The sequence below is a fragment of the Thalassophryne amazonica genome, chromosome 8 (assembly GCF_902500255.1).
Source record: "Thalassophryne amazonica chromosome 8, fThaAma1.1, whole genome shotgun sequence".
In the NCBI taxonomy this organism is placed as follows: Eukaryota; Metazoa; Chordata; class Actinopteri; order Batrachoidiformes; family Batrachoididae; genus Thalassophryne; species Thalassophryne amazonica.
Window position 1 is genome coordinate 73,782,765 of NC_047110.1, and position 26,660 is coordinate 73,809,424.

The following is a 26,660-nucleotide window of genomic DNA, read 5'->3' on the forward strand; positions in this document are numbered from 1 at the left end:
GCTGTACTTGTGTGTGTCAACCAAGGGAATAGGTTTGGTCTCAGCTTTGGTAGGGACAATACCACCCCCTCCCCCGGCCCCCCTGCCCACCACCACCACCCCCTAACCCACTCATACCATTAGATGCACAAGTACAGCATAATACATAACATATGACGACATAATGCTGAATAATTTAACACTTTATTTACAATATTAAGCGTGTAGGCAAACAAACAAATAGCTTAAATAACAAAATTGCACCCACAATCACAAATCTATTCTATAGGCCTACACCTGAGAGAACAAGACAACAACAAAAAAATACTTGTGGAGCTAACAAAAAAAAAAAAAAGTTTTTGCAACCAAGATGTATAATCTATTCTCTTCATCAATAATGCTGTTGTAGATATCTGGCAACCTAATTTGCCAAAACAAAAAAGGGATTTCCAATGATATATATGGTGTATTACGGTAAACGTAAGCCTGTGATGTCATAACGCAGAGGAAAAACACGGAAGTTTCACACTAGTGCGCCGCTGATTCTCATTACCGTAAGTTCTCATGTAAGCCCTCACTCTGAAAAATTTCAACACTGACAGCAAGCCAAGAACCCGTGCTTTCCAACAGTGTGCTATATGTTGCATATATTACGGTAAAATGCGTTCGGTGACTTTTGAAACGAGGGAAAAGTATGAAAAAGAGCGCAAAAGTGACAGAAAAGTACAGAGACAGACAGCAAACATAAATGTAGTAATTTTTGAGGAAAAGGCAGGGTGTTAGTGTCATTTGTGAATGTGTGTGTGCGTGTTTGTGTGGGTGTGCAGTTTATTTTAAGTGTGGCGCACAGCATTGTTGGCAAGCCCCCCCGCCCTTCTTGTTTTTCTGCACCGGAGCCACCCATCCTCTGCGCTCCGGGACCTCCCACTTTACAAATGAAGCACTGCCTGCCACGAGATGCGCTTTGTTTACGTCCATGTGAGAAGAACGTGAGCCAATGAAATTGCAACATGGTAACCCTGTCACTCTGGCACGTCAAAAACACAAAACGTGACGACTAAAATTATAGTATCGAGTTCGCAAAAAAATAGTGAATGATTTTGTTATATAAAAAAATGCTAAATATTGGTAGGGACTATTTTGCCATCCCAAAATATTGGTTGTGACTTGTCCCTATGGTCCATATGCAAACCTACGCCCCTGGTGTCAACTCAAGAAGAAATCCACATTTTAAAAAAATATATATTTAAATTCAGCTTATTTTCTTAATGATACACAGTAAACATGATCCCATCATGTCTCTCCGTGAACCAAGTGTCTCTGTCACTCAGTCTCAGCTGCTCTCTCTGGTTTGACAGTTGTCTTTGTATTGTATTTTGCAAATATTTTCATACATTTAACCAACTCATACAAGACAATAAATGTTTTTAAAAACACCAAAAGTAACTGTGGCTTTTGTTGATTTGTTTCTGCATTTTCCCACCCAGTGGTTCTAGTGTTTGTCAGGAATGTGTTCTGGCTCCTACAATGTTAAATGACTGACCCAGCTGGGTGTTGGGTCAGGTAGTACAAAGCAACAGCTTGGGAAAGATTTACTGGCCTTGGGTTTGCAAATGATGCTGTGATATTTGCAAAATTCATGGATTATCTGATTGCAGCACTTTAGAAGCTGAGGGAGAAGTTGAGGTGCCTGAGCTTGTGATTGTCTTCGTTCTATTTTCCTTTGCTATGAAATGCACACCACTTATCTAACTTTTTGATTTTTTTTAAATAGATTTTATGCTTGTTAGCAGTGGATCTTATTATTTTTATTATTATTATTATTTGTGGATCTAGGATTTTATTGTTTTTCTTTCTTTCTTTTTTGTAACTTTCACTATCATTTCATTATACAGTGTTGTGGGCCTCAATGAAAAAGATGTTCTTTGGTGTATAGACCAGTTCAATTTTTGTACTGTAGCATCTTTTAGAATATTTAAAAAAAATGTTGAATTTGTTTTTCTTTTGTCTTTTAACTGTTACCTCCATCAAATAAAGATACATTTTATTTTGTTTATTTATGTTTGATAAAGGTGATCAGAGAAGAGTTGATTTCACTGATTTCTGTATCTTGTACTTTGGTGATACAGCGCCCCCCACTGGCACTTTAGCATAATTGGAGACACACAACAACGACAACACTTTGAATAGCGCTACTCAACGGATTTTGCAGATACTGCAGGAATCAGAGTCTCCGAGGACTTTTCACCACAGTTGTGGTAAACCGACAACTGGTCAGCTATGAATTGGGCCGATACTGGCCTCCATTTTGGAGTGAGATTTCCCACTCTTAAACGACCAATAGGAGAGCAGCGCTGGAATTCCCTCTCCTAAACGACCAATAGGAGAGCAGCGCTGGAATTCCCTCTCCTAAACGACCAATAGGAGAGCAGCGCTGGAATTCCCTCTCCTAAACGACCAATAGGAGAGCAGCGCTTGCGCCACATCAACGTGATGCTGACGCATGGGCTGACGTCAGCGTCTCGGTCGTTAACCAATCACAGGCTAGGAGAGTGAGGCCAGTATCTGGCCCACTGATCTCTATATATTACTGGATCGCTCATTGGCCAATATTTTTGAAGCAAACCGGCCGCCGTATTACCACTCCGATGTCCAGCTCCTGAACGCTCTTTTCTATTGATCTTTAATGAGGCGCACACAACTTTATTGTTCTTAGTAATTTTGTTAAAAAAATACCTTCATGTGCAACGCAAACCTGCGCAAATCGCCAGATCAAAGGCTGTGGACGAACATTTCGCCTGTGAGCATGATTGAAATGGGAAGTAATGAACAATAATTTGAAGAGTTCTCTCCCTTATTCCAGCATATAGGCAAAGATAATAATAATAAATAAATGGCTTATTAACGCAACATGTCTAGCCACATGTTGTGTTTTGTGGTGGATTTTAAGACATTCATTAGGTCTACTTGTGCATAGTTTTGGAGCTTTAGGCGTTGTTGCAAGCTTTATTACTTATATTAGGCTGAAGCTCATAGAGCTGTGTGTAATAAATGTCATTGCAGGGAACACTAACTGTCCTGTAGCTGGTTACGTGGTGTTTTATTCTTTTAGTGCAACTATTTTTTTTAAAAAATCCACTATTTCTGTATTATCCATCATGACTTTTGTTACCCATCCACTTTTGTTCACACACACACACACACACACACACACACACACACACACACACACACACACACATATATATGTATATATATATATATATATATATATATATATATATATATATATATATATATATATACGAGGGCTGTCAATAAAGTATAGGTCCTTTTTATTTTTTTTCAAAAACTATATGGATTTCATTCATATATTTTTACGTCAGACATGCTTGAACCCTCGTGTGCATGCGTGAGTTTTTCCACGCCTGTCGGTGACGTCATTCGCCTGTGAGCACTCCTTGTGGGAGGAGTCGTCCAGCCCCTCGTCGGAATTCCTTTGTCTGAGAAGTTGCTGAGAGACTGGCGCTTTGTTTGATCAAAATTTTTTCTAAACCTGTGAGACACATCGAAGTGGACATGGTTCGAAAAATTAAGCTGGTTCAGCATTTTATCTGGATATTCCACTGTTAAAGGAGATTTTTTTAATGAAAGACGTGCGGACGGGTCTGCGCGTCGGGACACAGCCGGCGCGGTGCGGCGGCACAGGAAAAACACCTCTGTGTTGATAACCATTTGTAAAATCCAGGCGGCTTTTGATGGCTTTCAGTGGAGTGAGTATCTGAGAAATTGTTTAACAGCTGGACATGTTCCAACTTGTCCTTAAGGCTTCCAACAGAGGTGTTTTTCCTGTGGCGGAGCGTCGCGGCGGCTGCGAGCCAACGCTGCAATCCGTCCGCACGTCTTTCATTAAAAAAAAAATCTCCTTTAACAGTGGAATATCCGGATAAAATGCTGAAACCGACTTCTTCTGAAACTTCTCTGTTCTCTCACGACGTCCTGGATCAATAGAGCCTGAAATGTGGAGGTTTTCAGCTTGAAACAGGCTGACGACGGCGCCTGCGAGTGCTGCGCGACGTCCCACTGCGTGGGAAGTCCTTAAAGCGACAGTATCACCTCAAAATCTCTCATAAGCCATTAAAATTTTCACCGAAAACCAGCTTAATTTTTCGAACCGTATCCACTTCGATGTGTCTCACAGGTTTAGAAAAAATTTTGATCAAACAAAGCGCCAGTCACTCAGCAACTTCTCAAAGGAATTCCGACGAGGGGCTGGACGACTCCTCCCACAAGGAGTGCTCACAGGCGAATGATGTCACCGACAGGCGTGGAAAAACTCACGCATGCGCACGAGAGTTCAAGCATGTCTGACGTAAAAACATATGAATGAAATCCATATAGTTTTTGAAAAAAATTAAAAGGACCTATACTTTATTGACAGACCTCGTATATATATATATATATATATATATATATATATATATATATATATATATATATATATATATATATATATATATATATATAAAAGCTTGTATAAACTTTGATGAAGGAATGATCATTTTTAGAAATTGCGTATTTGTCCCTGTGAGATATGAGTGTTGAGAATAGAAGGGATGGAGTCAAAGTAAAAAGAAAGAAAATGAATCAAATAGCTAATCATGGCAGGCATAGATTAGGAGGTATCAATCTTACATTATCCGAAGAACAGAAATAAGTAAATGAGAGAATCAGCTCAGTCATCATTACTTAAAATGTTGACGTTCTAATAAGCTGTCTATGTGCGATTCGCATAAATTGGGAGTGGCAAGATGGCCGCCACTTTGCTTCAGCGGATTGTATGGAGAGTGGGGGGGGCAATGAGCTATCCAGTAATATATACAGATAAGTGATCTGGTCCAATTTAGGGCCGGTTGTCGGGCTACAAATGTGGCTGTTTAGTGTCGTCGAATTTTTAGATTTAATTTAATATATTCTCGTGCCGTTGTAGAGCACCCTTAATTGCTTATTTTTCTAAACAGCTGTTGTTTTAACGTTTTCCCTTGTTTGTTCTGTAAATTCCAATAAAATTTGTTAAAAAAAAATAGCCACTGCTAACCCAGGCAAATGTAAGGGCAGCTGGATTTAAAACTACATGGTCCTTCGGGCGTCTCCGTTGCATAGAAACGGAAACTATCGCCCGATATGTTGTGTAATGCTTGAGAACTTAATTTTTTATGTTTATATAGATGAATGACGAACAAGGTAAGGTTTACTATAGTATAATATTGATTCAGTCAAATTTAGTTTAACACGTGTCAAGACTGTGTGGTCATTACTAAATCTTATTAGAGTTGATCCGTAACGTCGCTAGCTGACTGTTAGCTTACAGCCGCTCAGAGTGAGAAGCTTTAAGAAAAAATAAATGTCAGCGGTGTGTTTGAGGTGGACACGGTGACCACAGCGAATTAACAGCAGGATGACGCTCGTTTCCAGTTAGCGTGTAGATGCTAATTGGAACTCGGCTAAGGTACTTTGTGGAAAGTCGTAAAAAATAATAAGAAGAAGCGGAGAATGGCTAAAGACACACGCGGCAGCATTGCTGAACTGGACCAGAAGAAATACGATGCAGACGAACATGTAAAAATAATCTGTCTGGGAGACAGCGCAGTCGGTAAATCCAAGTGAGTTTTAACTGTTACCATGACAACAGGTTGCTTCAGTATATTTTGCTTATTATTTATTTATTATTGCTCTGTATAATGAATAACAGATTGTGTTGAGTCTGTTTTTCTCTCTTACAGGTTGATGGAGAGGTTTCTCATGGACCACTAGTATCTTTTTTAAATTTTGAAATTAAAATAACCTCTTTTTGCCAGTGTTATAAAGCTATGTGTACACATAGTTGTCTGAGCCTGCTTTACACTCTCATCATTAGCCATGAATGGATGTAGACCCCCCCATAAATAATCATTTGCATGTATTGCCTGCTTGGGTCTGTGTTGAAGTTTCTACCATTTTCTTCTAAGACCATGTATTAACCTTGCCTTACAGAGGTGAGCTGGGCTGTAAGTTACACATTGACAATGATCAGACCAACTGTCACCTGCTAGCACCAACCAGCTACATATTGTTCCCTTTGGAACAGGCTCATGTCGTTCATGAGGACAGTCGGAGACAGCTGTGTTGCTTGGGCTGGCGGAACCTTGCTGAGACACTGGCGTGGAACAAAACCATGTGTGACCCCAGTGTGCTTCTGTAATATATGCACCTCAGCCATCTGTTGCTTTTCATGTGAATGGGGATTTTATTTTTTAAACAGTGCATGTACAGATGGGATTTATTTAAACATCTAAGGTGGAAAGTCCCAGTTAAAAAAATTAAATAATAAAATAAAAACTGCCTACATGTGGACGAATCTGGTGTTACATTTGTGTTGGCAGAATCTTAGGATTTTATATATATATATATATATATATATATATATATATATATATATATATATATATATATATATATATATATATATTGAATTATACAAAGTGAATTTAATGACAATAAAGGACCATTTAATATTATTAGCTGTTGTAAATTGTGATGAAATCTGATTATGCTGCCTGCATCTCATCAGTCTCTGTTATATTTGCTACTTTGTTGTCTGGTCCAGAATAATTTTTCTCAAACCTGTCAGATTGATGATCAAATATAACCTCCACTTTATTTTCTCTGTCAGTACTTGAAGTGTCTTTCTCATACGAGCTTTCAGACACTGACAAAATAAGGTTTTTCCTCCGAGCTGCTTGTGGGGATTGACATACATCAACAGCAAGCCTGCTGTCTGATGTCATACTTAGATTGTCGCGTTTCAGCAGCTTTTGGCTTCACACGACCAAACTGCCACTGCAGGGATGATTATTTTGCCACAATGATGTGTGTTATGATCACAAACATTTTTTTCCAGCTGAACAAAACATACTCAATACAAAATAATGTGAATCAAGTGACCAAAAAAAAAAAAAAAAAATCATGTCGCACTTTGAACCTTTAAGTAATTTGTCAGGACAAAATCTAAAGCTTCAGCGTTTACAACACAATGGTTCTGCATTTTTCTGTTTCATAGCGTTGTAGACTGACTACCTTTGAGATCCAATTTATCATGAATCTATGAAATAGGGGGCCTCAAATCTTATAGGAAACCATCTTCTGAGCTGGTCTATATCTTTACAGCCTGATCATCTTGGGCTCTGGCAAATTCCGATGGTCATTTCGACTCCTATCTGATATTTTATAGACAAAATGATGAATAGATTAATTGTACACGATTGTTTTGTGAATTATCAGCCCATTTAAGGCCTGATTTAACAACGTATCTACAACAGAGCATGACTCCAATGATGTTAAAGTCCTTCACTGTGACTGCAGTCGCCCGCAGCAGTTGTCAACCTATGCTTTGACCCTCTACAAATACACAGCCACTGTTGAAAGCAAGACTGTGGCCGTCGGTAGGTATTCTGCATTTGAGGACAATGAATCAGTGAATTATGAGCTGTAATTGCAATTCAGTCAGGTTGTGCTTTTGTTTTCAGATTTTTGGGACACTGCGGGCCAGGAGAGGTTTCAGAGTATGCACCCCTCTTACTACCATAACGCACACGCATGCATCATGGTAAGATAGACTAGTAGCTCAATGTCGAGTGTCTTTCCATAATCATTACCTCTGTCAATGAAGTTGCGCAGAGGTTATGTTTTTGCCCTCGTTTGTGAACAATCTGTAACCCACAATATATTGTGACGCATTTTTTTCAGAGGATTCATATCCGATAGACAAGAACTGATTAAATTTTAAAGGTCAAAGTCAAGAAAAATCTGGGAAAAATGTGAAAATCCCTATCCTTTAACATTAAACAAATTTTCAAAAATTCATAACTGTAAAAAAAAAAGACTTTCTTTCATATTTGAGAGCCTTATGTAGGATGGTATCCTTAATTGACTGACTGATTACAGATTTTGTGGCCATTTAAATTTAACATCGAAACTCCCATTAAGTTATATTTTACATTATATCTTAATCAAACATGCCCCAATTACTCCAATATTTGAAAGTGAAGTGCAGACTGACACTCACCATCGCCTGACAGAGTTTGATCAGGATCTGGTCCGGATTGTGGATTTTGTGGACATTTGAATTTAGTATTGAAAAGCCCATTTGTTGTACATTTTGCATTATATCTCAATCAAAAGTGCCTCAGTCACTTTTGTTTGTGACAATGAGGTGCAAACTGGCACTCTCAGTGAAGTTTGATCTGCATCTCATCCATATTGTGGATTCAGCAGATATTTGAGTTTAACACCGTAAAGCCCTTTTGATCTGTATTTTGTATTCTATTTTAGCTTATGGAAAGCCACTTCTCACAGGACTTTGACCTTGAAATTTTTTTCCAAGGTAAAAATTTGTGGGATTGGAAACTCGTGTTGGGAAGGTTTGCCCTCTGCGAGTGCCGTGCTCTAGTTTTAACATGCATTAATAAAAAAAAAAGAAAAATTTTAATAAAGCAAGGAATGAAGCACTTCCTCTTGTGGTGTTGCTATTGCAAATTGCACTGACCCTGTTTCTGTATCCCATTCTAAGGTGAAAAGCTAATTTTAAAAGAACCCGATGCAAAACCACTGTTTAAAAACTTTATGTTAATTTTTACCCAAGGCCAAAATATGGCCATCGCGTGTTGTGAAAACTTTGTGTCCATCTGTCTGTAAGACCAGTCCTATTACTGCCAGGGTCTTCAAATTCACAGGGAGCATTCTGGGACACAGACCTTAGACAAGTTCAAAGATGGCTAACCTTGACCTATTTTAAAAGGTCAAAAGGTCACATTCCTTCTACACGCTCTTTCACTGAGTACTTGCTCATACAGCTGAGGGTATTTTAGCATTGCGTTATATTTCACAATTTCCTTCAAAAGTGTTTAATTAGTGTGAGCTTCTATTCAATGTCAGATTTTTCCACATGAGCTAATACATTATTTCAAACTACTAAGGGGGAACAAAAATCAACATAAAATATGTTTTTCCTTGCAGTTTTGATTGACACCAATATCCTTTTTCTTCTAACTGTAGTTTTAATCAGGGTTTTACAACCATTTTATCTCATAGGCAACCGTCTTTGTGTTTTTAGTACCCTTACAAAGAAATAAAGGTTTTGTTTTTCTTTTAAAATGTGAAAATGTTATTTGTAAGTTGATAAATAATTTAAAAAACAAATTGTTTTTTGTTGGAAAAGAATTGTTTAAATTTTTTTTTCTGTTGACCCACTGATAAATTGTGTTTCTCTCAAAATTCTAGTGTCTCTAAACCTTTATGCATCATACTGTATGTCATGTTAAATTTTTTATTATTATTAGGCAGTCTACTTACAGTCATTCATTTGTTCATTTATACTGTACCGCTTATCTGGGTACACGTCACAGTGGCAGTAAACCAAACAGCTCACTCCACGCTTCCCTATCCTTGGCCAAGCTCTCTAATTCTTCCAGGGGGATCCTGAGGTGTTCCCAAGTCGTCTGGGAAATATAATCCCTCCAGTGTGTCCTGGGTCTTTACTGTGGCCTCCTCCCAGTTGGATGTGCCTGGAAGATCTCCATAGGGACCTTCCAGGATGCATCCTCACCAAATGTCTGAACCACCAGATGTCTGAACCACCAAAGAAACAGCAGCTCTTTTCCAAATCCCAGATATTCGACGGGGGAACCTCATTTCCGCTGCTTGTATCTGCAACCTTGTTCTTTTAGTCATTACCCAAAGCTGATGACCATAGGTGACGATGGGAGTGGAAATCGACGGGTAAATTGAGAGCCGCTCCTTCTGACTCAGCTCTTTCTTCACCACGATGGTCCGGTACAGCATCCGCAGGACCTCAAACACAGCTGCAAATCATTCTGTCGATCTCGCATGCCATGCTTACATATAATCGTTGAAGGTGTGCTTTCAATAAAATGAGAGTGGGACTGGATCTTATGATAAATCTGTTTTGTTTTTTTTTTTCCCCCTCCATGACTTAGTAGTCATGCATGAGTTAATACAGTATGTGCCACACGTGGACTGGTTATTTTTCTTCAGGTTTTTATATAATCTGTGACAGAGGGAGATATGAAAACTAGTAAATGTATTCATTAAACATATGACACTACAGTGCTGCTGTGCCCTGATATATACAGAACATATTTAATCTTATAGAACTCAATACTATGAGGACTGATGTGCAAATCTAACTGCACAAAGTTTTTGGGACAGAGATAAACCATGTGTCCACCAGTTAGTAACTTTAGTAACTTCTAGCAGATTTTACTGCGTTCCTTTGGACACAAGAACTCGGGTGGAACTAAAAATCAGGGCCAACTTTTGATGAAACGACAAAAAGGTTTAAACTCGCCTTAAACCTTACACAGCTGATAGCAGCAGCCTGGGAATTTGGAACACTGCCATTAAATCAGGTGAACAGTTGGTTTGTTTGTTTTTCTCCCTTTAAGGTTTTTGATGTTCAAAGGAAGATTACATATAAGAACCTGGCTAACTGGTATAAGGAGCTGAGAGAGTACCGACCAGAGATTCCATGTTGTGTGGTCGCCAATAAAATAGATGGTAAGTCTAGCTATAGTGGAAAATACCTTGTTTTTTTACTTTTTCATGTTACTAGTTATGATAAATGGTTTATTTTAAGAGTATGATTGATGGGATTAGAGTGAAGGTCATGTGTGAACATGCTGAGCTGATTAATTCAGCAGCACGAGAATCCAAAATTTGATGTCTTTTATTTTTGACATCTGTAATGACTTGTTACTAATATAAAACTTGAAGAAACCTCGTCCAACAAGCAGAGCACACTGTTAACCGAGCAATAAGATGACCTGTCTATAACCCCTGGCAAAAATTATGGAATCACCGGCCTCGGAGGATGTTCATTCAGTTGTTTAATTTTGTAGAAAAAAAGCAGATCACAGACATGACACAAAACTAAAGTCATTTCAAATGGCAACTTTCTGGCTTTAAGAAACACTATAAGAAATCAAGAAAAAAGATTGTGGCAGTCAGTAACGGTTACTTTTTTAGACCAAGCAGAGGAAAAAAATATGGACTCACTCAATTCTGAGGAAAAAATTATGGAATCACCCTGTAAATTTTCATCCCCAAAACTAACACCTGCATCAAATCACATCTGCTTGTTAGTCTGCATCTAAAAAGGAGTGATCACACCTTGGAGAGCTGTTGCACCAAGTGGACTGACATGAATCATGGCTCCAACAGGAGAGATGTCAATTGAAACAAAGGAGAGGATTATCAAACTCTTAAAAGAGGGTAAATCATCACACAATGTTGCAAAAGATTTTGGTTATTCACAGTCAGCTGTGTCTAAACTCTGGACCAAATACAAACAACATGGGAAGGTTGTTAAAGGCAAACATACTGGTAGACCAAGGAAGACATCAAAGCGTCAAGACAGAAAACTTAAAGCAATATGTCTCAAAAATCGAAAATGCACAACAAAACAAATGAGGAACGAATGGGAGGAAACTGGAGTCAACGTCTGTGACCGAACTGTAAGAAACCGCCTAAAGGAAATGGGATTTACATACAGAAAAGCTAAACGAAAGCCATCATTAACACCTAAACAGAAAAAAACAAGGTTACAGTGGGCTAAAGAAAAGCAATCGTGGACTGTGGATGACTGGATGAAAGTCATATTCAGTGATGAATCTCGAATCTGCATTGGGCAAGGTGTTGATGCTGACACTTTTGTTTGGTGCCGTTCCAATGAGATTTATAAAGATGACTGCCTGAAGAGAACGTGTAAATTTCCACAGTCATTGATGATATGGGGCTGCATGTCAGGTAAAGGCACTGGGGAGATGGCTGTCATTACATCATCAATAAATGCACAAGTTTACGTTGATATTTTGGACACTTTTCTGATGTTTGAGGAGGATGAAATCATTTTTCAAGAAGATAATGCATCTTGCCATAGAGCAAAAACTGTGAAAACATTCCTTGCAAAAAGACATATAGGGTCAATTTCATGACATAGGGTCAATGTCAACGAGCAGATGTGATTTGATGCAGGTGTTAGTTTTGGGGATGGAAATTTACAGGGTGATTCCATAATTTATTCCTCAGAATTGAGTGAGTCCATATTTTTTTCCTCTGCTTGGTCTAAAAAAGTAACCGTTACTGACTGCCACAATCGTTTTTTCTTTATTTCTTATAGTGTTTCTTAAAGCCAGAAAGTTGCCATTTGAAATGACTTTAGTTTTGTGTCATGTCTGTGATCTGCTTTTTTTCTACAAAATTAAACAACAGAATGAACATCCTCCAAGGCCGGTGATTCCATAATTTTTGCCAGGGGTTGTAGCATAAGCCACCAGGAGACTGATCCAGATTGATCATTGGATTTAAGAGTCTAGATCTGTGGTGACTGTGGAGGTTTCCCCAATTTTCTCCCCTTAAATAGCAACATCTAAGACCCTGTTCAGACTGGGGTTGGCAGTCCAGCTCGATCCGGAGTCAGTACTTAGAGCATTCAGACCTGTTTGCCAAATCTGTCCAATTCAATCTGGCTCAAGCTTATAAAGTGTCTGAAAGTATGTGTGGGGGTGGAATCTGGACATGTGAGTGTGTGTATTGGGGTGGGTGGATCTGGACAAGAGAGCCTAGGTGTGTGTGTGGATGTGAACATGAGAGTGTGGGTATGGATCTGGATGTGGGAGCACAGGTGTGTGTGTGACACATGGAAAGGAATGCACCCGGTGGATTTTGTTGTCGAGAAGGCGACTCAAATAAAGTTGTTAAGAGCATGCGTGAACATGTAGGCCTACACACAGGTATAGACTCTAGGCTTTGAGCATATTAGGAGAACAGAAGGTTTAATAATCCCAGCAGTTGTCTAACAGCTAGTCTATGATGAACTGTTAATTGATTAGATTCATTCTTTGACTAAAAACAAAAATGCAACAACAGAATTATAGATGGATATATTTTCTGTTTCTGCAGCTGATGTAAAGGTGACACAGAGGAGCTTTAATTTTGGGAAGAAGCAAGGACTTCCATTTTACTATGTGTCAGCAGCTGCTGGGACCAATGTAGTCAAGGTAAACCTATAACCAAAGCACCTTCTATCTCAGACTGCTACCAGTGATTTGGACAGTGACAGAATTTGTAAGATTTTGTCGCTGTAAGCCACCACTGTTGAGTTGAAATGAAACAAGATCCTCTTTCAAGAGATCTAGACAAGATGTAGACAAGTCTACAAGACGCAGACTTTCAAAATTAGTTGAAGGGGTTTAACAAAAATATCCATGAAATTGTGAACTTTGTTGTGCACTAGTCCCTTCATTTTCAGAGGCCATAAGTCATTGGAGAAAGTAAACAAATGGATTGTTGTGAATACAAATCATCACTTTTGTAGCCAGTTTTCTTCAGACAGGACCAGCAATAGATACATGGATATTTTTAATTCACTGAATACGTCTTTGACGTAATCATTAAGAAATTAAAAACAGTATGGTACTGTATGGTAAATATGTCAGGATTAAGCAGATCTCAAAAACTGATGGAGCATGCAAGGAGACGAGTGAGGGAAGCTATCGAGACATACTTGAAGGCTTCTGTGGCCATGAGTGAATCAACTTTTGTCTGTTGCATGACCAGTTAGAGCTTCAGGGCGCAGGAGTACTTTGTGTCCCTTGGCTGAATAAAAAGTCTGCAGACCACAGAGCCTTCTCTTATTTTGCCCCTATTTTGTGGAATCATCTCCCTACGGAGATAAAACAGTCAGATTCTGGAGAGACATTCAAGTCCAGACTTAAGACGCACTTATTTTCTCTTTCGTATGGCTAGCATACTGGCATAGTATGTTACTATGCTTTTTAATCTAGTTAATTCATCGTATTAGCAACAGAACAGGTCTCAGCCTCACTTCATCCAAATTGTGGGTCTGTTAGTGAATCTTAGGACTACCATTCACCAACCACCTTAGTATTCTCTCTGTTTTCCTTTCGATTTACTGATGATGAACTATACCTTAGGTCAGGGGTGCCCATGTTCGGTCCTCAAGATCTACCTTTCTGACACTCTTAGTTGTCTCCCTGCTCCATCACACCTGAATCCAATGAAAGACTTGTTAGCAGGCTTTTAATGAGTCTTTCATTGGATTCAGGTGTGTTGGAGCAGGGAGACAACTAAGAGTGTCAGAAAGGTAGATCTCGAGGACCGAACTTGGCCACCCCTGTTTTAGGTGTAGTTCTTATGGCTGGCAGATTCTGCTCTTTTTCTCTCCGTCCGAAGTACCGACGACATCACACAAGGCTGACAGCTACACACCACAGGGCGCTGGACTGACCATGAGATGCCATGCCTGAAGCTGATACAGCACACTGCAGTCTGCATTTGGAATAAACTTTGCTGTGGTGACTGGCCCATTGACGGCGTGATGGAGAAACATTGGCCCTGCACCCCATGGCGCTGGATGATCTGCTGCTTGTGGTGCAAAAGCTTGTGTAGTCATCTCAATAATGCACTTTGTTTTTGATGTTGCTTTGGTTTCCTGTTTTCTGTTTCTTTAGCTTTGTAAAAACCTTGTAACTGTTAGAATGGCCTAAGCAGTGGGTCACCCCTTTGAGTCTGGCCTGCTTGAGGTTTCTTCCTCAGTATCATCAGAGAGAGATTTTCCTTACCACTGTCATCTGTGTGCTTGCTCTAGGGGTTGGTAAGGTTAGACCTTACTCGTGTGAAGTGCCTTGAGGCAGCACTGGTGTGATTTGGCGCTATATGAATAAAATAAATTGAAAATAATTTGATGGTATAATTCCTAAATGGTTAATGCAATATTTTTGTGAAACCCCTTGAAGTAAAGTTTACAGTCTACAGTACCAGCACATCTTGATTGTTTCACTTCAATTCCATTGTGGTGGTATACAGAGGCATAATTACAGAGTGTGTGTCACTGTCCAAATATTTATGGATGTGACTGTACAGTGTATCCAGAAAGTATTCACAGCGCTTTTTTTTTTCACATTTTGTCCTGTTGCAGCCTTATTCCAAAATATTTTTTTCTTCAAATTTATACACACAATACCCCATAATGACAATGTGAAAAAAAGTTTTTTTTTTTGTTTGTTTTTTTGATTTTTGCAAATTCATTAAATAAGAAAAACTAAGAAAAAACAAGTATTCACAGCCTTTTCCATGAAGCTCAAAATTGAGCTCAGGTGCATCATGTTTCCACTGATCATCCTTGAGGTGTTTCTACAGCTTAATTGGATTCCACCTGGGGTAAATTCAGTTGCTTGGACATGATTTGGAAAGACACACACCTGTCTACATATAAGGTCCCACAGTTTCCAGTGAATGTCCGAGCACAAACTAAGCATGAAGTCAAAGGAATTGTCTGTGGACCTCCGAGACAGGATTGTCTCAAGGCACAAATCTGGGGAAGGGTACAGAAACATTTCTGCTGCTTTGAAGATCCCAGTGAGCACAGTGGCCTCCATCATCAGTAAATTGAAGATGTTTGTATCCACCAGGACTCTCCCTATAGCTGGCTGTCTGTATAAACTGAGCGATCGGGGAGAAGAACCTTAGTCAGAGAGGTGACCAAGAACCTGATGGTCACTCTGTCAGAGCTCCAGCAGTCCCCTGTGGAGAGAGGAGAACCTTCCAGAAGGACAACCATCTCTGCAGCAATCCACCGATCAGGACTGTATGGTAGAGTGGCCAGACCAAAGCCACTCGCTCCTTAGTAAAAGGCACGTGGCAGCTGTCTTGGAGTTTTCCAAAAAGCACCTGAAGGACTCTCAGACCATGAGAAACAAAAATCTCTGGTCTGATGAGACAAAGATTGAACTCTTTTGTGTGAATGCCAGATGTCATGTTGAGAGGAAACCAGGCACCATCCCTACAGTGAAGCATGGTGGTGGCAGCATCATGCTGTGAGGATGTTTTTCAATGGCAGGAATTGGGAGACTAGTCAGGATTGAGGGGAAGATGAATGTAGCAATGTACAGAAACATCCTGGATGAAAACCTGCTCCAGAGTGCTCTTGACCTCAGACTGGGGCGACAGTTCATCTTTCATTAGGACAGTGTCCCTAAGCACACAGCCAAGATATCAAAGGAGTGGCTTCAGGACAACTCTGTGAATGTCCTTGAGTGGCCCAGCCAGAACCCAGACCTGAATCTGATTGAACATCTCTGGAGAGATCTGAAAATGGCTGTGCACCGACACTCTCCATCCAACCTGATGGAGCTTGAGAAGTGCTGCAAAGAGAAATGAGCAAAACTGCCCAAAGATAGGAGCACCAAGCTTGTGGCATCATATTCAAGAAGACGTGAGGCTGTAATTGCTGCCAAAGGTGCATCAAAGAAGTATTGAGCAAAGGGTGTGAATACTTACGTATATGTGATTTCTTGGTTTTTTAGATTTTTGCTAAATTTGCGGAAATTTAAAAAAACACAAAAACTTCTCATGTTGTCATAGGGTGTCGTGAGTAGATTTTTGAGGGGAAGAAAGAAATTTACTCTGTTTTGGATTAAAGCTGTAACATAACATGATGTGGAAAAAGCGAAGTGCTGTAAATACTTTCTGGATACACTGTATTATACATGCAAAGCAGCTAGTATGGCAGAGTGGGAGGTAAGAGTTGGTTATGCTCTCAGATCTCAAGGGTTTGAGCCTTCATTTGCTTGCAACTATGTTGAAGGTTCTGATTATATGTGTCACAACAGATGTTCAGAGAGATGATCAAGAGAGCGTTGGATTACAAGCTAAACCCGTGCGACTTCATGGATGAAGTGATGCAAGAATTAGAGGTATAGTCATCCCTTCTCTCTGAACGTTCATGCTAAAAGTGTTTGAAGTTAACCTTGGTGAAATAAGTTGCCCATTTAAATTTTTTTGTTGTTCTTGTACCCATGTTGCAGAACTTTGACTTGGAAATGAAGGGAGATCATTCAGGAGGCGGTGAGGATGGAGACAGCCCCGAGGTGGCCTGACAGTCTTCACGTATCCTCCGAACCGTATGTATCACCTCAAGGATTTGTTGATCTGGCTCCGGGGCCAGATTGTGCTTTTCATCAGCACTTTGCTCTGGGACTTCACCATGATTTATGATGGTGCACAGCTGGGGCCATATTCACAAAACATCTTCAGGCTGAATGTAGCTCCTGAGTGACTGATCAAAGAGAAACTGCTAAAAAATCCTTACTATGTCTGCGTCACCTTCCTCTGCTCTTAAACATAACTGTAACTAAACACGTCTTTAATTCAATCACGTTCAATGTTTTCTGTGCAGGAACCATCTGCCTAATCTGTATTGAGTGTAACTTGATTAATTTAATTTAATTTGGTTACTTGTTGAATGGGGCACAAGTGGTTTGCATGTTTGCCTCTTGACAAGAAGGTCCTCAGTTCCGAGGCCAATAATCCCTCATTCTTTACTTAGAAATGAATTGCATCAGGAAGCTGTTTCTGGCATAAAACTTGTGCCAAATCAACATGTGAATCCATGCTGGCTCTGCTGTGGTGACCTCAAGCAAAATAATGGAAGAAGCCAAAAGAAGGATTTGTTAAATGTCTCGGAGGGCAGTTATTCTTTTCTTCCACCCAGTGACAGTTAGAAATGCAAATTTTAAAACTTTAAGCTTTTCAAACTGTAATTTGTGGCTATTCAGGTTGTCTTCATCTAAGACAGAACACCTGAGATAATTTCGTGCAAGAAATATCTGCAAAAATGCAAGAAATTAGTAAGTGGACAAAATCTTTTCTTTTTCTATAGCTGTCAATCTGTGACCATTTTGTGTTAAGCTGAGCGTACACTGTGCGATGATAGTAATGGTTCTGTTAACCCTCAAGCGACCAAGCTATTTTCGTGACTAATATGACAGAGTGGGGTTATTTATGACCTCAGTGACTTTATATTGGAATATTTATATATAAATTATTGTTTTTGGTTTTGTTCATATTTCTTTCACTCTCTAATATACCACCATCCTTTTCATCTTCACTCTGGGCATCAAGAATCAGTCTCAATGTTTGTGCAGTTGTAAATCTTACTTTTCTCTGTCTGTTGGCCATGCTTCCCCGCACAACAGTAAAATATAATGATTAGAGTTGACAGATTACAATACTATCTGAAGCTATGATGTCAGAAATCTCATAGATCTTCCCGGGGAGTGACCCTGCACAAATTTAGATTATAGTTGCCACACGAATCGGCTGATCCTTGCAAAATTCTATGAACCAATGCAGGACAAATAGACTGACAAATTCATGGTAGGAAACTTTTTTCTGATTAAAATTAGAACAGTGGTGCACAATGTCCACTTGATCACTTGAGGGTTAAACTAGTCTAACTGTATGAGTAAAGCCAAAGCTCATGATTCATATGTTCACACTGTACGGTCTGATGGTTAGCTACAGCTTGACTGCTCACATTATGTGTGTGAAATAAACGTGTCCCACCCCCAAAACCAGAACTGCGCGGCTATTTCAGGAGGACATACACCTTGGCTATTTGTGTCATTCTCTGTGCAGAAATGTCAATAGAAGAAGAAGAAGAAAATAGAGGCATCAGCAAATATGGACATGCTAACATAACTTTAACTCATCTGGCCAAAATCATTAACTTACCAGGCAGCTGCATCTCGGCAGTTATTTCCTTCCAAATTTTGAAACTGGTATTTCTGTCATGATGGGTTAAGGGAGGACACAGCAACGAGGCTCGCATGCTGCTGCCACAGGCCGAACATCTCTATTGTTTCTGTCCAAACCACACGCTGTGCCACCATGTTCCCCACAGGTGGAGTGAGGAAGAAACACTGAGTTTATATCCCCGTCACACTAGAGGCCGAATGCTGTCCGAATGAAAATTTGACCCACATTCTGGAGGTGGTGCATTCAAGGACGTCGGACAGCAGTTGAGAGCAGTCTAAACAGTCGGCCAACTTCCTGTGGCCACCCTGAATATTTTGCACATGTGCAAAACAGTTGAGGTGGAAATATATCGAACGACAGTCGGAGTGCAGTCTGACCGCAATCTGACTGCAATCTAAATATTCGTACAGCATGACAGCGGCATTCGAAACAAGCTGATCGCATTCGTGGGGCAGTTCGACATGATACGTCACATGCCGAATGTCTCGACTGTGCCTGAACGCACCACGAGTGCAGCACGAGTGCTGTTGGAATATATTTCCTCCACCCGCAGTCGGACCTCACTCATACAGCGATGTAAGTGCATTAGTCATAATCTCACTGCGTTCTGACAGCTGTCCAGGTAATCCTAATGTGTTCCATATACATTTGTACTGCGTTCGGAGACTTAATGTGCACAGCTTGTGCATGAATCATTCAGGGCGGGTTGAGGCGCAGTCTGTGTGGTTAGATTCCTGTCTTCCAAAATCCTTATTCCCTCCCAGATGTGGCACGGATTTTTTTTTTTTTTTTAACATTCTACCTGGGTCGGCTTGGTTCTTGCTAAGTGTGATGGGGCCCTTAGGGGAATCAGCTCATGGCTCTGCTTCAATTGTGGGTTACCCCTCATGAGGGGTGACCAAAATTTTTGATATGTCTGAAATTCATCTGACCATCTGGTTGTCAATTGGAAGGTGTTGTCTCTTTACCCCCTGTACACTGCATGACAAATGACGCATGACAAAGCTGAAATCCCTCCCGACTCAGAAAAAAGTTGTGTAGCTCAGAATTTGTCTCAAAATCAGACTCAAATAGCATATTATATGCCCAGCTATATCCACTTCAAGTGGACACACATTGACAAGTAAACCAACATCACATCACAAAAAACAGGCACAACTCTGCTCCGTCTTTGATTCTCTTTTTATTAAAAAGTAAAAAAAACAAAACAACAAAAAAACAAAAACCTTGATAAGCTGTTTTCATTTAACTCACATTGAGTCACTTGTGTTTTGAGAATATGGCCCCTGATTGTCTCTTGTTGTCACATTAACCTGCATGAGATACATTGTAATTATTTAATGACTGTACTTTGTGTCCAGTGTTGGCAGGGCAACATATCTGGCTGTATAATTATGAGCTGTGCTGTTTACCAGGTCAGTTTAGGTCAGAAAACCTGTTAAATGGGTGGAATGTGGCTGACTGATTTGACTGTCATTTAAAATGAAATGTGAAATATTGAAAACTCGGATCAAAGAGAAGCTGTGACTGAAACCGCTTTGCTGCTGGTCTCGGTGTCTGTGTTTAGTGACGTGTGCAGTGCCCGTGGGGGTCTGTGACTGCCGGCTGCTATTGTTGCTTTCATTTTATGATGTAAAAATCTGTTTTCCAGCAACCTTTAAATGAAAACGTAATGTACTGTGTGACCAGGTTGTTGTTTGCATTTAACTCACTGTCATCCAGCCAGAGACGAGTATGATCCACATGCTGTCAGTGCCTGTAGTATGATGTATGAAAAGCCATTGTGAACTAGCTGACGTGGCAGGAACACTGTGATTCAGGACCTTACGGGGATTTAGGTTTTGGATTGCACACAAGTTGGCTAATCATGTTACCCGCGATGTGGGGAATCCACATATGGCTGTGGCAATAACTCTGAATAAATCCAACTGGAACATCGACGCTCATGAGTCAATGAATTAATTAAGAGCTTGAAGCAGTTCATGTTTTAATTATAAATTTATTACATAATATAACAAACATATATCTCTGTGGTGGAGTCATCCTGGGCAACATCTCAGATCTTGCCTCATCCTTCACTCTCACCCTTACACTGCATGAGGAATACTAGGTAGCTTCTGGAGAACCAATTTAAAGTTGGAAGGTGTTTAATGCTGTGTCTGTGCCCGGCAGTTGCTGGAGGAACTCGATGCATGCGTGTGATTTGCCTGCTCGTCGCATGCTGAGAAGGGGAGGTCTGTGTGTGAGACAAGGCTGAGGTGTTGCAGCAATACATCCACCGTTCTAAACTTCACAGTGCAAACAAGGAGAAAACCAACAACCGAAGAAAAAAACCCCTTTGATGATGAGATCACTGGTTCCAGTATGTGACGGGATGCCAGCGAGATTTTTTTTCTTTTTGTTAAAACAAAACAAAAAAAAAGGTTACACTGCTCTCCCAATGCTAAGATTGTGCTTTGTTGATTAGAAAATAAGACAAACCCTTCACTGAACTTATTTGATCTAATGATGTGTATGTGTCTTACGCGTTGCTTCTGCCATGGTGGTAAACTTGTGCAGCAATAAAAATACGTCCTCATATGGCGCTGATTTTTTTTAACCAGGCCCGGCTGAACACCTTCACCTTTATATGCGCTTTATTTGTGTGAGAACACTAAGCCAAGCTGGATAGTAACCCTCATCACAGAAAAAAATAAAATGAAATAAATAGAAGGAAGCAACTAATACTTTTGACTGAAAATTTTAATCGCCTGCTTCTTTACAAAATAAGGATGACTGTTTTTCCACCTACAAGCAGTGCAGGAGGACCTAACCAATGTCTGTAGTTCTCAAGATTTCCAGGAGATGGCACCATATTATTAAGTCTAACAGCTCAAGAACGCTGCAACTTAGTCCTAAAGCAAAGACAAATATACAGTTAAAAGTCTTTTTTGTTTTTTGGCACATTTTTTTTCCTTTGTGTTTGTTCCTCTCCGGATCACCTCATATACCATATATCCAAAACTCAGAAACTGAAGGTCTGAAAAAGGAAAAAGGAGCGCTGCCAGACAGAGTGGAGGAGAAGGAGCGCAGATGCAATCTGGGAACGTGGACAAAACAATGACACTGCATAAGACACACCTACACACTTACAAGGTGAGTGGAGTTGCAGTAGAAAAACCTAACAATGGTCTTGTATGATTCGATAACCTTCTGACCATCTCGGGCAGAACAGTCCACTTTTATTCAAAGAAGCCCCTCAGCAGAAAATAAGAGTGCAAAGTGGTGACTTACGTGTGTGTGTGTGTGTGTGTGTGTGTGTGTGTGTGTGTGTGTGTGTGTGTGTGTGTGTGTGTGTGTGTGTGTGTGTGTGTGTAATTTGTGTGAATGCATGTTTGACACAGCCACCGCCGGGAATCTCAGATATTAATACAGTAAGGCTATAGTGGACCAACTCCAAGGATGTAAACCCAAACAACCAGATGCTCACTCTCCATCGCATGCATTCATATGCCGCTCTCAGCTACACACAAAATATGGAAACAAGCACACACGCGTCAATGCACAGTCTCTCTCTCTCACACACACACAGCGTGTAGAGGAACGACTGCACAGATAGTCGGGGAAATCCAGATGCACACATGCGCTTGGACGATGGGTGGCTTTTATGTTAGCACCTTGTCACCTTGTTTTGTGCAAATCATCCCCTAGTTCATAGTTCAGAGTTTAAAAGTTCAATAGTTCATATAAAGAATAAAATCTGCTCACCTTTTCCACAGGTGGTTAACTATGCATATATGCCAAACATTCATATATAGATCTATATAGTTTTTGTTTTCCAAAAAATTTATATGAAATCTATTATATATACATTGCTTGTGATTTTAAAAAAGCAAATATTTGTAGTTTGTTTTTACAAGTGAGAGTATGTTTTAAATGGACTTTTTTTTCTGTCACTCTTAAAATTCAAAGGAGTGATTGAAGTGTCGTGTCACACGCTACAAAATCTACCCACAGTGTCCGAGGGTAACAAATCAACACAGGATTAAAAACAAGTTTTACGAAATAAATAAACACACACATACAAAACAAAACAAACAAACAAAAAAGAACAAATGAGTCTGAGAACCTGGAGACAGAATTAAAATAATCAGTGAGGTCACAGTGAGGCAGTGAGTGCTATTCCTACAACCCAAATTTACCGCCTGCTTTTACAAACTGCAAACACAGATAAACAGAATAAAGGACGCACAGTCTTGTGCCGCGGCAGAAAGACTGGCTACTGCTGATGTGCACAGGCGTTAACGGTGATACAGATCACACGACCTTCTGTCAGAGGGCCCCCTACCCATCCAAAAAAAAAGTTTGTTTGTTGCTTGAATAAAACTCACTGTTTCTCACTGCCAGCAAAAGCTACTCATGAGTACAATTGTAGATTATTGTATTGTTAAAAGAAAATTCAGTTTTTTTGTTGAACAACCTGCAGCCGCAGCTTTGTTCTTTCTGCTGTAGTTGATGTTTTACTCATTAGCAGGAATCATAGCAACAGGGGGTGGCGCCAGATATGAAAAGAGTGAATTTTCTTGAAGACCTTGCAGAGGTTTTCCATCCCCACAACCTCATAATCTACAGATGTGTTCCTGCATTTCAGAAGAGTACACATGTCCAGCTCATTTAGCCCCTGCATGAGGTTTTTCTGAATCTAATACACATCTGTGTTAGAAACATTTCTTTTTGCAGTAAAACTTCCTCCTTTTTGTAGACTTTTTTCGCCTCTTTGGGAAACAGTACAGATTTCTGCAATCTAACAGTCCCACATCTACTTTCTGCTGTGTTAAAAAAATTATTTAACGAAAGCAGACTTTGTCACTTTGGTCGTTTTTTTGGGGGGGAACTTTTTTTTCAGCCCTTCTCAAGTTTCCTCAAACTGTTAGTGTAAAATTGTTGTCATTTCTTATTTGGGGGTCCTAATGTCATGGATCGAAAGAACCACGTCACTGAGATCTGTAGCCTAAGCAGTAGGGATGGGTGTCACCTTGGGCGTCAGCCTCACATTTTGGGATGCCCTTTAAGTATGAAGGAAGACCGTAAGAACATAAAAACAAAGAGTAAACCTTCTTTCCAAAACATGATGCAACTCGTCATGCTACGGTTTAAGAAAGGGTGACCATAAGGAATATAACTGGGACAAAGTTTCCACTTCCATATCTATATATGATTTTCTTTCATATATAATTAGTAGAAATAAGTAAACTATTGGTGAAATAAATTTAAAGAATTCTCTCTGACGTCTATACTAAAAACCCAAAACAGACGTGGTTTAATTCATTACATCTCATCTCTGCAACATTGTCTTTTCTTCTGAAAGCTATATTTAAATACATATATATTGTATTATATAATACTTGTATATAATATTCCCTTTGGAAAACCAAAATATTATGAAAAAGCCACGAGTGTTGGTTAAACATTCTCCAAATATAATAGATAGCACAGTCTGGGTTCCAGAGTGGAAGGTTTTTCTCTCCTGTGGTTTATGGTGTCGAGCTCCGCCTCTGGGTTCTCGAGTGTTCTGTTTAAAAACGACAGCAGGAACGGATGAGACGCACCTTGTCACAGCTGTGTCATCACTACGTCTCGTGTTCATCGCTGCTGTTCTCTGTAGAAACATTTGGAAAGGCAACTGAGCTTTCTGTTTGGACCTAAATTCTTCCTCCTTTCCTCAAACTGGGAAAACAAAAGCTTTCAGAGGCCTGACAGAGGGAGGGAACAGAGGTAGAGGAGAAGAGGGACAGAAGGACAAATAACAGAAGTGTTGACAAATCAAATGTGCTAACTGGAGCTCCTGCGACTCCTCGGCAAAGAGCCCGCTGTGAGGTTTGATCTGTAAAGTACTGTACGTGGGCACACACGAAGGGCAGGGAAGAAGAGAACCAATGAGTTGAGTTCTCCTCTTCAGTGCAGCGCCAAGTGCAAGGTATTGATGCAGCGCGAAGGTCGCCAGGAACCACAGGCTAAACATTTGAGATGCAAAACGTAAAGCAGCCGGAGTGAAAGAGGACAGCTTGTGAATCTGATTTTCTTCAGCTCTCCATCGTAGACTTTCAGTCTGCATCTTCTTCTTTAACCTTTGCTGCATCTCAGGGCAGGGGTCAGCTCTCCAGCAGCTGTTTTAGTGCTCGTTCAATGTTCATGCGGTGTCCAACCCGTGTCACTCCTAACTCTGCAAAGTCATCCTTGGTTAGAGCCGGAAGGTGAGATCCTTCGATTTCGTGCTCCTGAAAGCCCATCCTATGCTCTCCCAGATTGATGCTCTCCAGCCAGTCTCCCACGTCATACTTGTTCCAGAGGTGGAGGGGTTTCTGGTGGAAGGGCCTGAGGGCCAACAGCGGCGACCCCAGCCTGGGGGAGTGAGACGGCGAGGGGGATGGGGAGCGAGAGCGAGACCGTGCGCTGGAGCTCCTCATTACAAAGCGGACTTCTTTAGGCTCTTGGGGCAGGCTGAGGCTTGAGGATTTGAGTGTGGACTGTGGCGGTGTAGTCGGTGAGGTCGGTAGGGCAAAGCCTGAATATCGTCCAAAAGGGTCACCCCGATCAGGTGACCCTGGGCTGGGTGTGCGTCGGGTTACAGGGTAACGGCTGCCCGGGCGGATGGTATACGTGGTGCCATAACTTCTCTGCGAAATGGTGTGGAGCTCACCTAGGCTGCTGAAAAGTCTGGTGAAGACAGAGAGTGCATAAAGGTCAAAAGATTCAACAAGACGGACGAAAAGGTGATGGGCAAAAAATTCAAAGATATAATGATAGCTTTAACTTTCATCTGTGAGAGCTTGTCAGTTCTTAGTCTCGACTCAAGAGATAAAAGAAAGAAATTGTTTGGATCACTTCAAAGCAGTAGCTGAGTTTGTTATAATTTAGAATTTGAAATTCCATTCAGTTTTTAATAATGCTCAGCATTTTTCCCCCAAGTTGCATGCATTTTTGTTAAATATAGCACATCCTGCACAAACAAGCACACATAAACAGTTAAAATGCCACTGATTTAAAAGATGTTAGACAAAAAGTTGAAAGAAGAGGTCAGAGAAAAAACATCTTTTAATGTGTTCAGTGAAGGCGTCGGTTATAAAGCTAAAGAAGTGGAACTTTCAGGACATGGCTACTTGTATTATAGCCCCAAAACAGAACATCTGTCTTTCTGCTTCTGACCTCTCCTTCAGCTGTGAGTTCACACAGTATAAAGTTTTGCTTCTATTGTGGTTGAAAGATTGACACTGAAGGTGTGTTAAGCCAGAATGGCAGCACCATGCTGAGCTGAAGCTTTGAAACACAGGAAAATCAAAACCATCAATCAGGGGTGTTTCAAGTGACTCTGAGGGCCCTGGGCAAAAGCAATCTGGGGGCCCTCCTTACCCCACCTGCCCTGACCACTGTTTTGTTGTTTGTTTTGTTTTTTTGTTGTTTTTTTATTGCCCTACCTGAAGGGAAAGTCCTATTCCTGGGCCCAGTTTCATAAAGCAGGCTAATCTTTCAGTCTACTAAACTCAGTCGACTACAGCTATTTGTTCAGTATTATCCGTCTGATCACCATGTTACATCAACAGCTAAACTTGTAGATTGGTCGTCTTACGTTAGTTGATGGTTTTCACGGGCCTTGTACGTGCTGTTGCCAACAGACGACTCCAATGTGCGACAGTTTTGTTTACTTCCGGGGTGGTCATTGTCATGATCTATCCAGACTTTGTTTCCTTAACTGACTTCAATAATATTTACGGACACATGCGAACTTAGCACTTAGCCTAGCAGTTTCACTCTTCAGTTTCTTCTACTCTTCCATCAAGCCTTTTTGTACATACAACACTGCTCAACATAACAGTGACGCCCAGTGGCTAATGTGAGAACTGTCACAAACACATCATGACAGTCATCGTCTGCTGCAATCATGGCCAAAGGTGTCACTCTTATTCCTTTTGGAGGAATAAGAGTGACGTAGGGGTGCTCTTGAGTGTTCCATCAAGTAGTGGTACATG

At 40.4% G+C, this 26,660-nt stretch overlaps 2 protein-coding genes and 1 long non-coding RNA gene across 8 annotated transcripts in view; 1 reads left to right on the top strand and 2 right to left on the bottom strand.

Moving 5' to 3' along the window:
* Positions 1-5,174: 5,174 nt before the first annotated feature.
* On the top strand, positions 5,175-17,197 carry rabl2 (RAB, member of RAS oncogene family-like 2). The gene is made up of 8 exons (XM_034176666.1): positions 5,175-5,642; positions 5,763-5,792; positions 7,381-7,460; positions 7,545-7,624; positions 10,482-10,593; positions 12,997-13,094; positions 16,728-16,811; positions 16,923-17,197. Exons 1-8 carry the CDS (start codon positions 5,533-5,535, stop codon positions 16,992-16,994), a joined length of 666 nt encoding a protein of 221 aa, XP_034032557.1. The 5' UTR covers positions 5,175-5,532; the 3' UTR covers positions 16,995-17,197.
* Positions 17,198-20,628: 3,431 nt separating this feature from the next.
* Positions 20,629-21,961, bottom strand: LOC117515891. The gene is made up of 2 exons (XR_004562247.1): positions 21,928-21,961; positions 20,629-20,838 (listed from the first exon to the last, which is right to left on the bottom strand). It is a non-coding gene; the product is annotated as an uncharacterized LOC117515891 (long non-coding RNA).
* Positions 21,962-23,930: 1,969 nt separating this feature from the next.
* Positions 23,931-26,660, bottom strand: part of shank3a (SH3 and multiple ankyrin repeat domains 3a) — a 624,660-nt gene continuing 621,930 nt past the window's right edge. For 3 of the 6 annotated variants that reach the window (XM_034176660.1, XM_034176659.1, XM_034176663.1), the window contains one exon: positions 23,931-25,350. In XM_034176660.1, coding sequence (XP_034032551.1) covers positions 24,786-25,350 — 565 coding nt within the window. In that variant the 3' untranslated portion in view covers positions 23,931-24,785. The remainder of the gene's footprint in view (positions 25,351-26,660) is intronic. The other 3 variants (XM_034176661.1, XR_004562245.1, XM_034176662.1) reach the window with 3 other exon arrangements.

Bases quoted from the DNA above. Each gene is read 5' to 3' on its own strand.
- rabl2 (XM_034176666.1), top strand. From the start codon at position 5,533: ATGGCTAAAGACACACGCGGCAGCATTGCTGAACTGGACCAGAAGAAA. The intron at 5,643-5,762 runs GTGAGTTTTAAC...TCTCTCTTACAG, and splicing joins AGCGCAGTCGGTAAATCCAA to GTTGATGGAGAGGTTTCTCA. The intron at 7,461-7,544 runs GTAGGTATTCTG...TTTTGTTTTCAG, and splicing joins AAGCAAGACTGTGGCCGTCG to ATTTTTGGGACACTGCGGGC.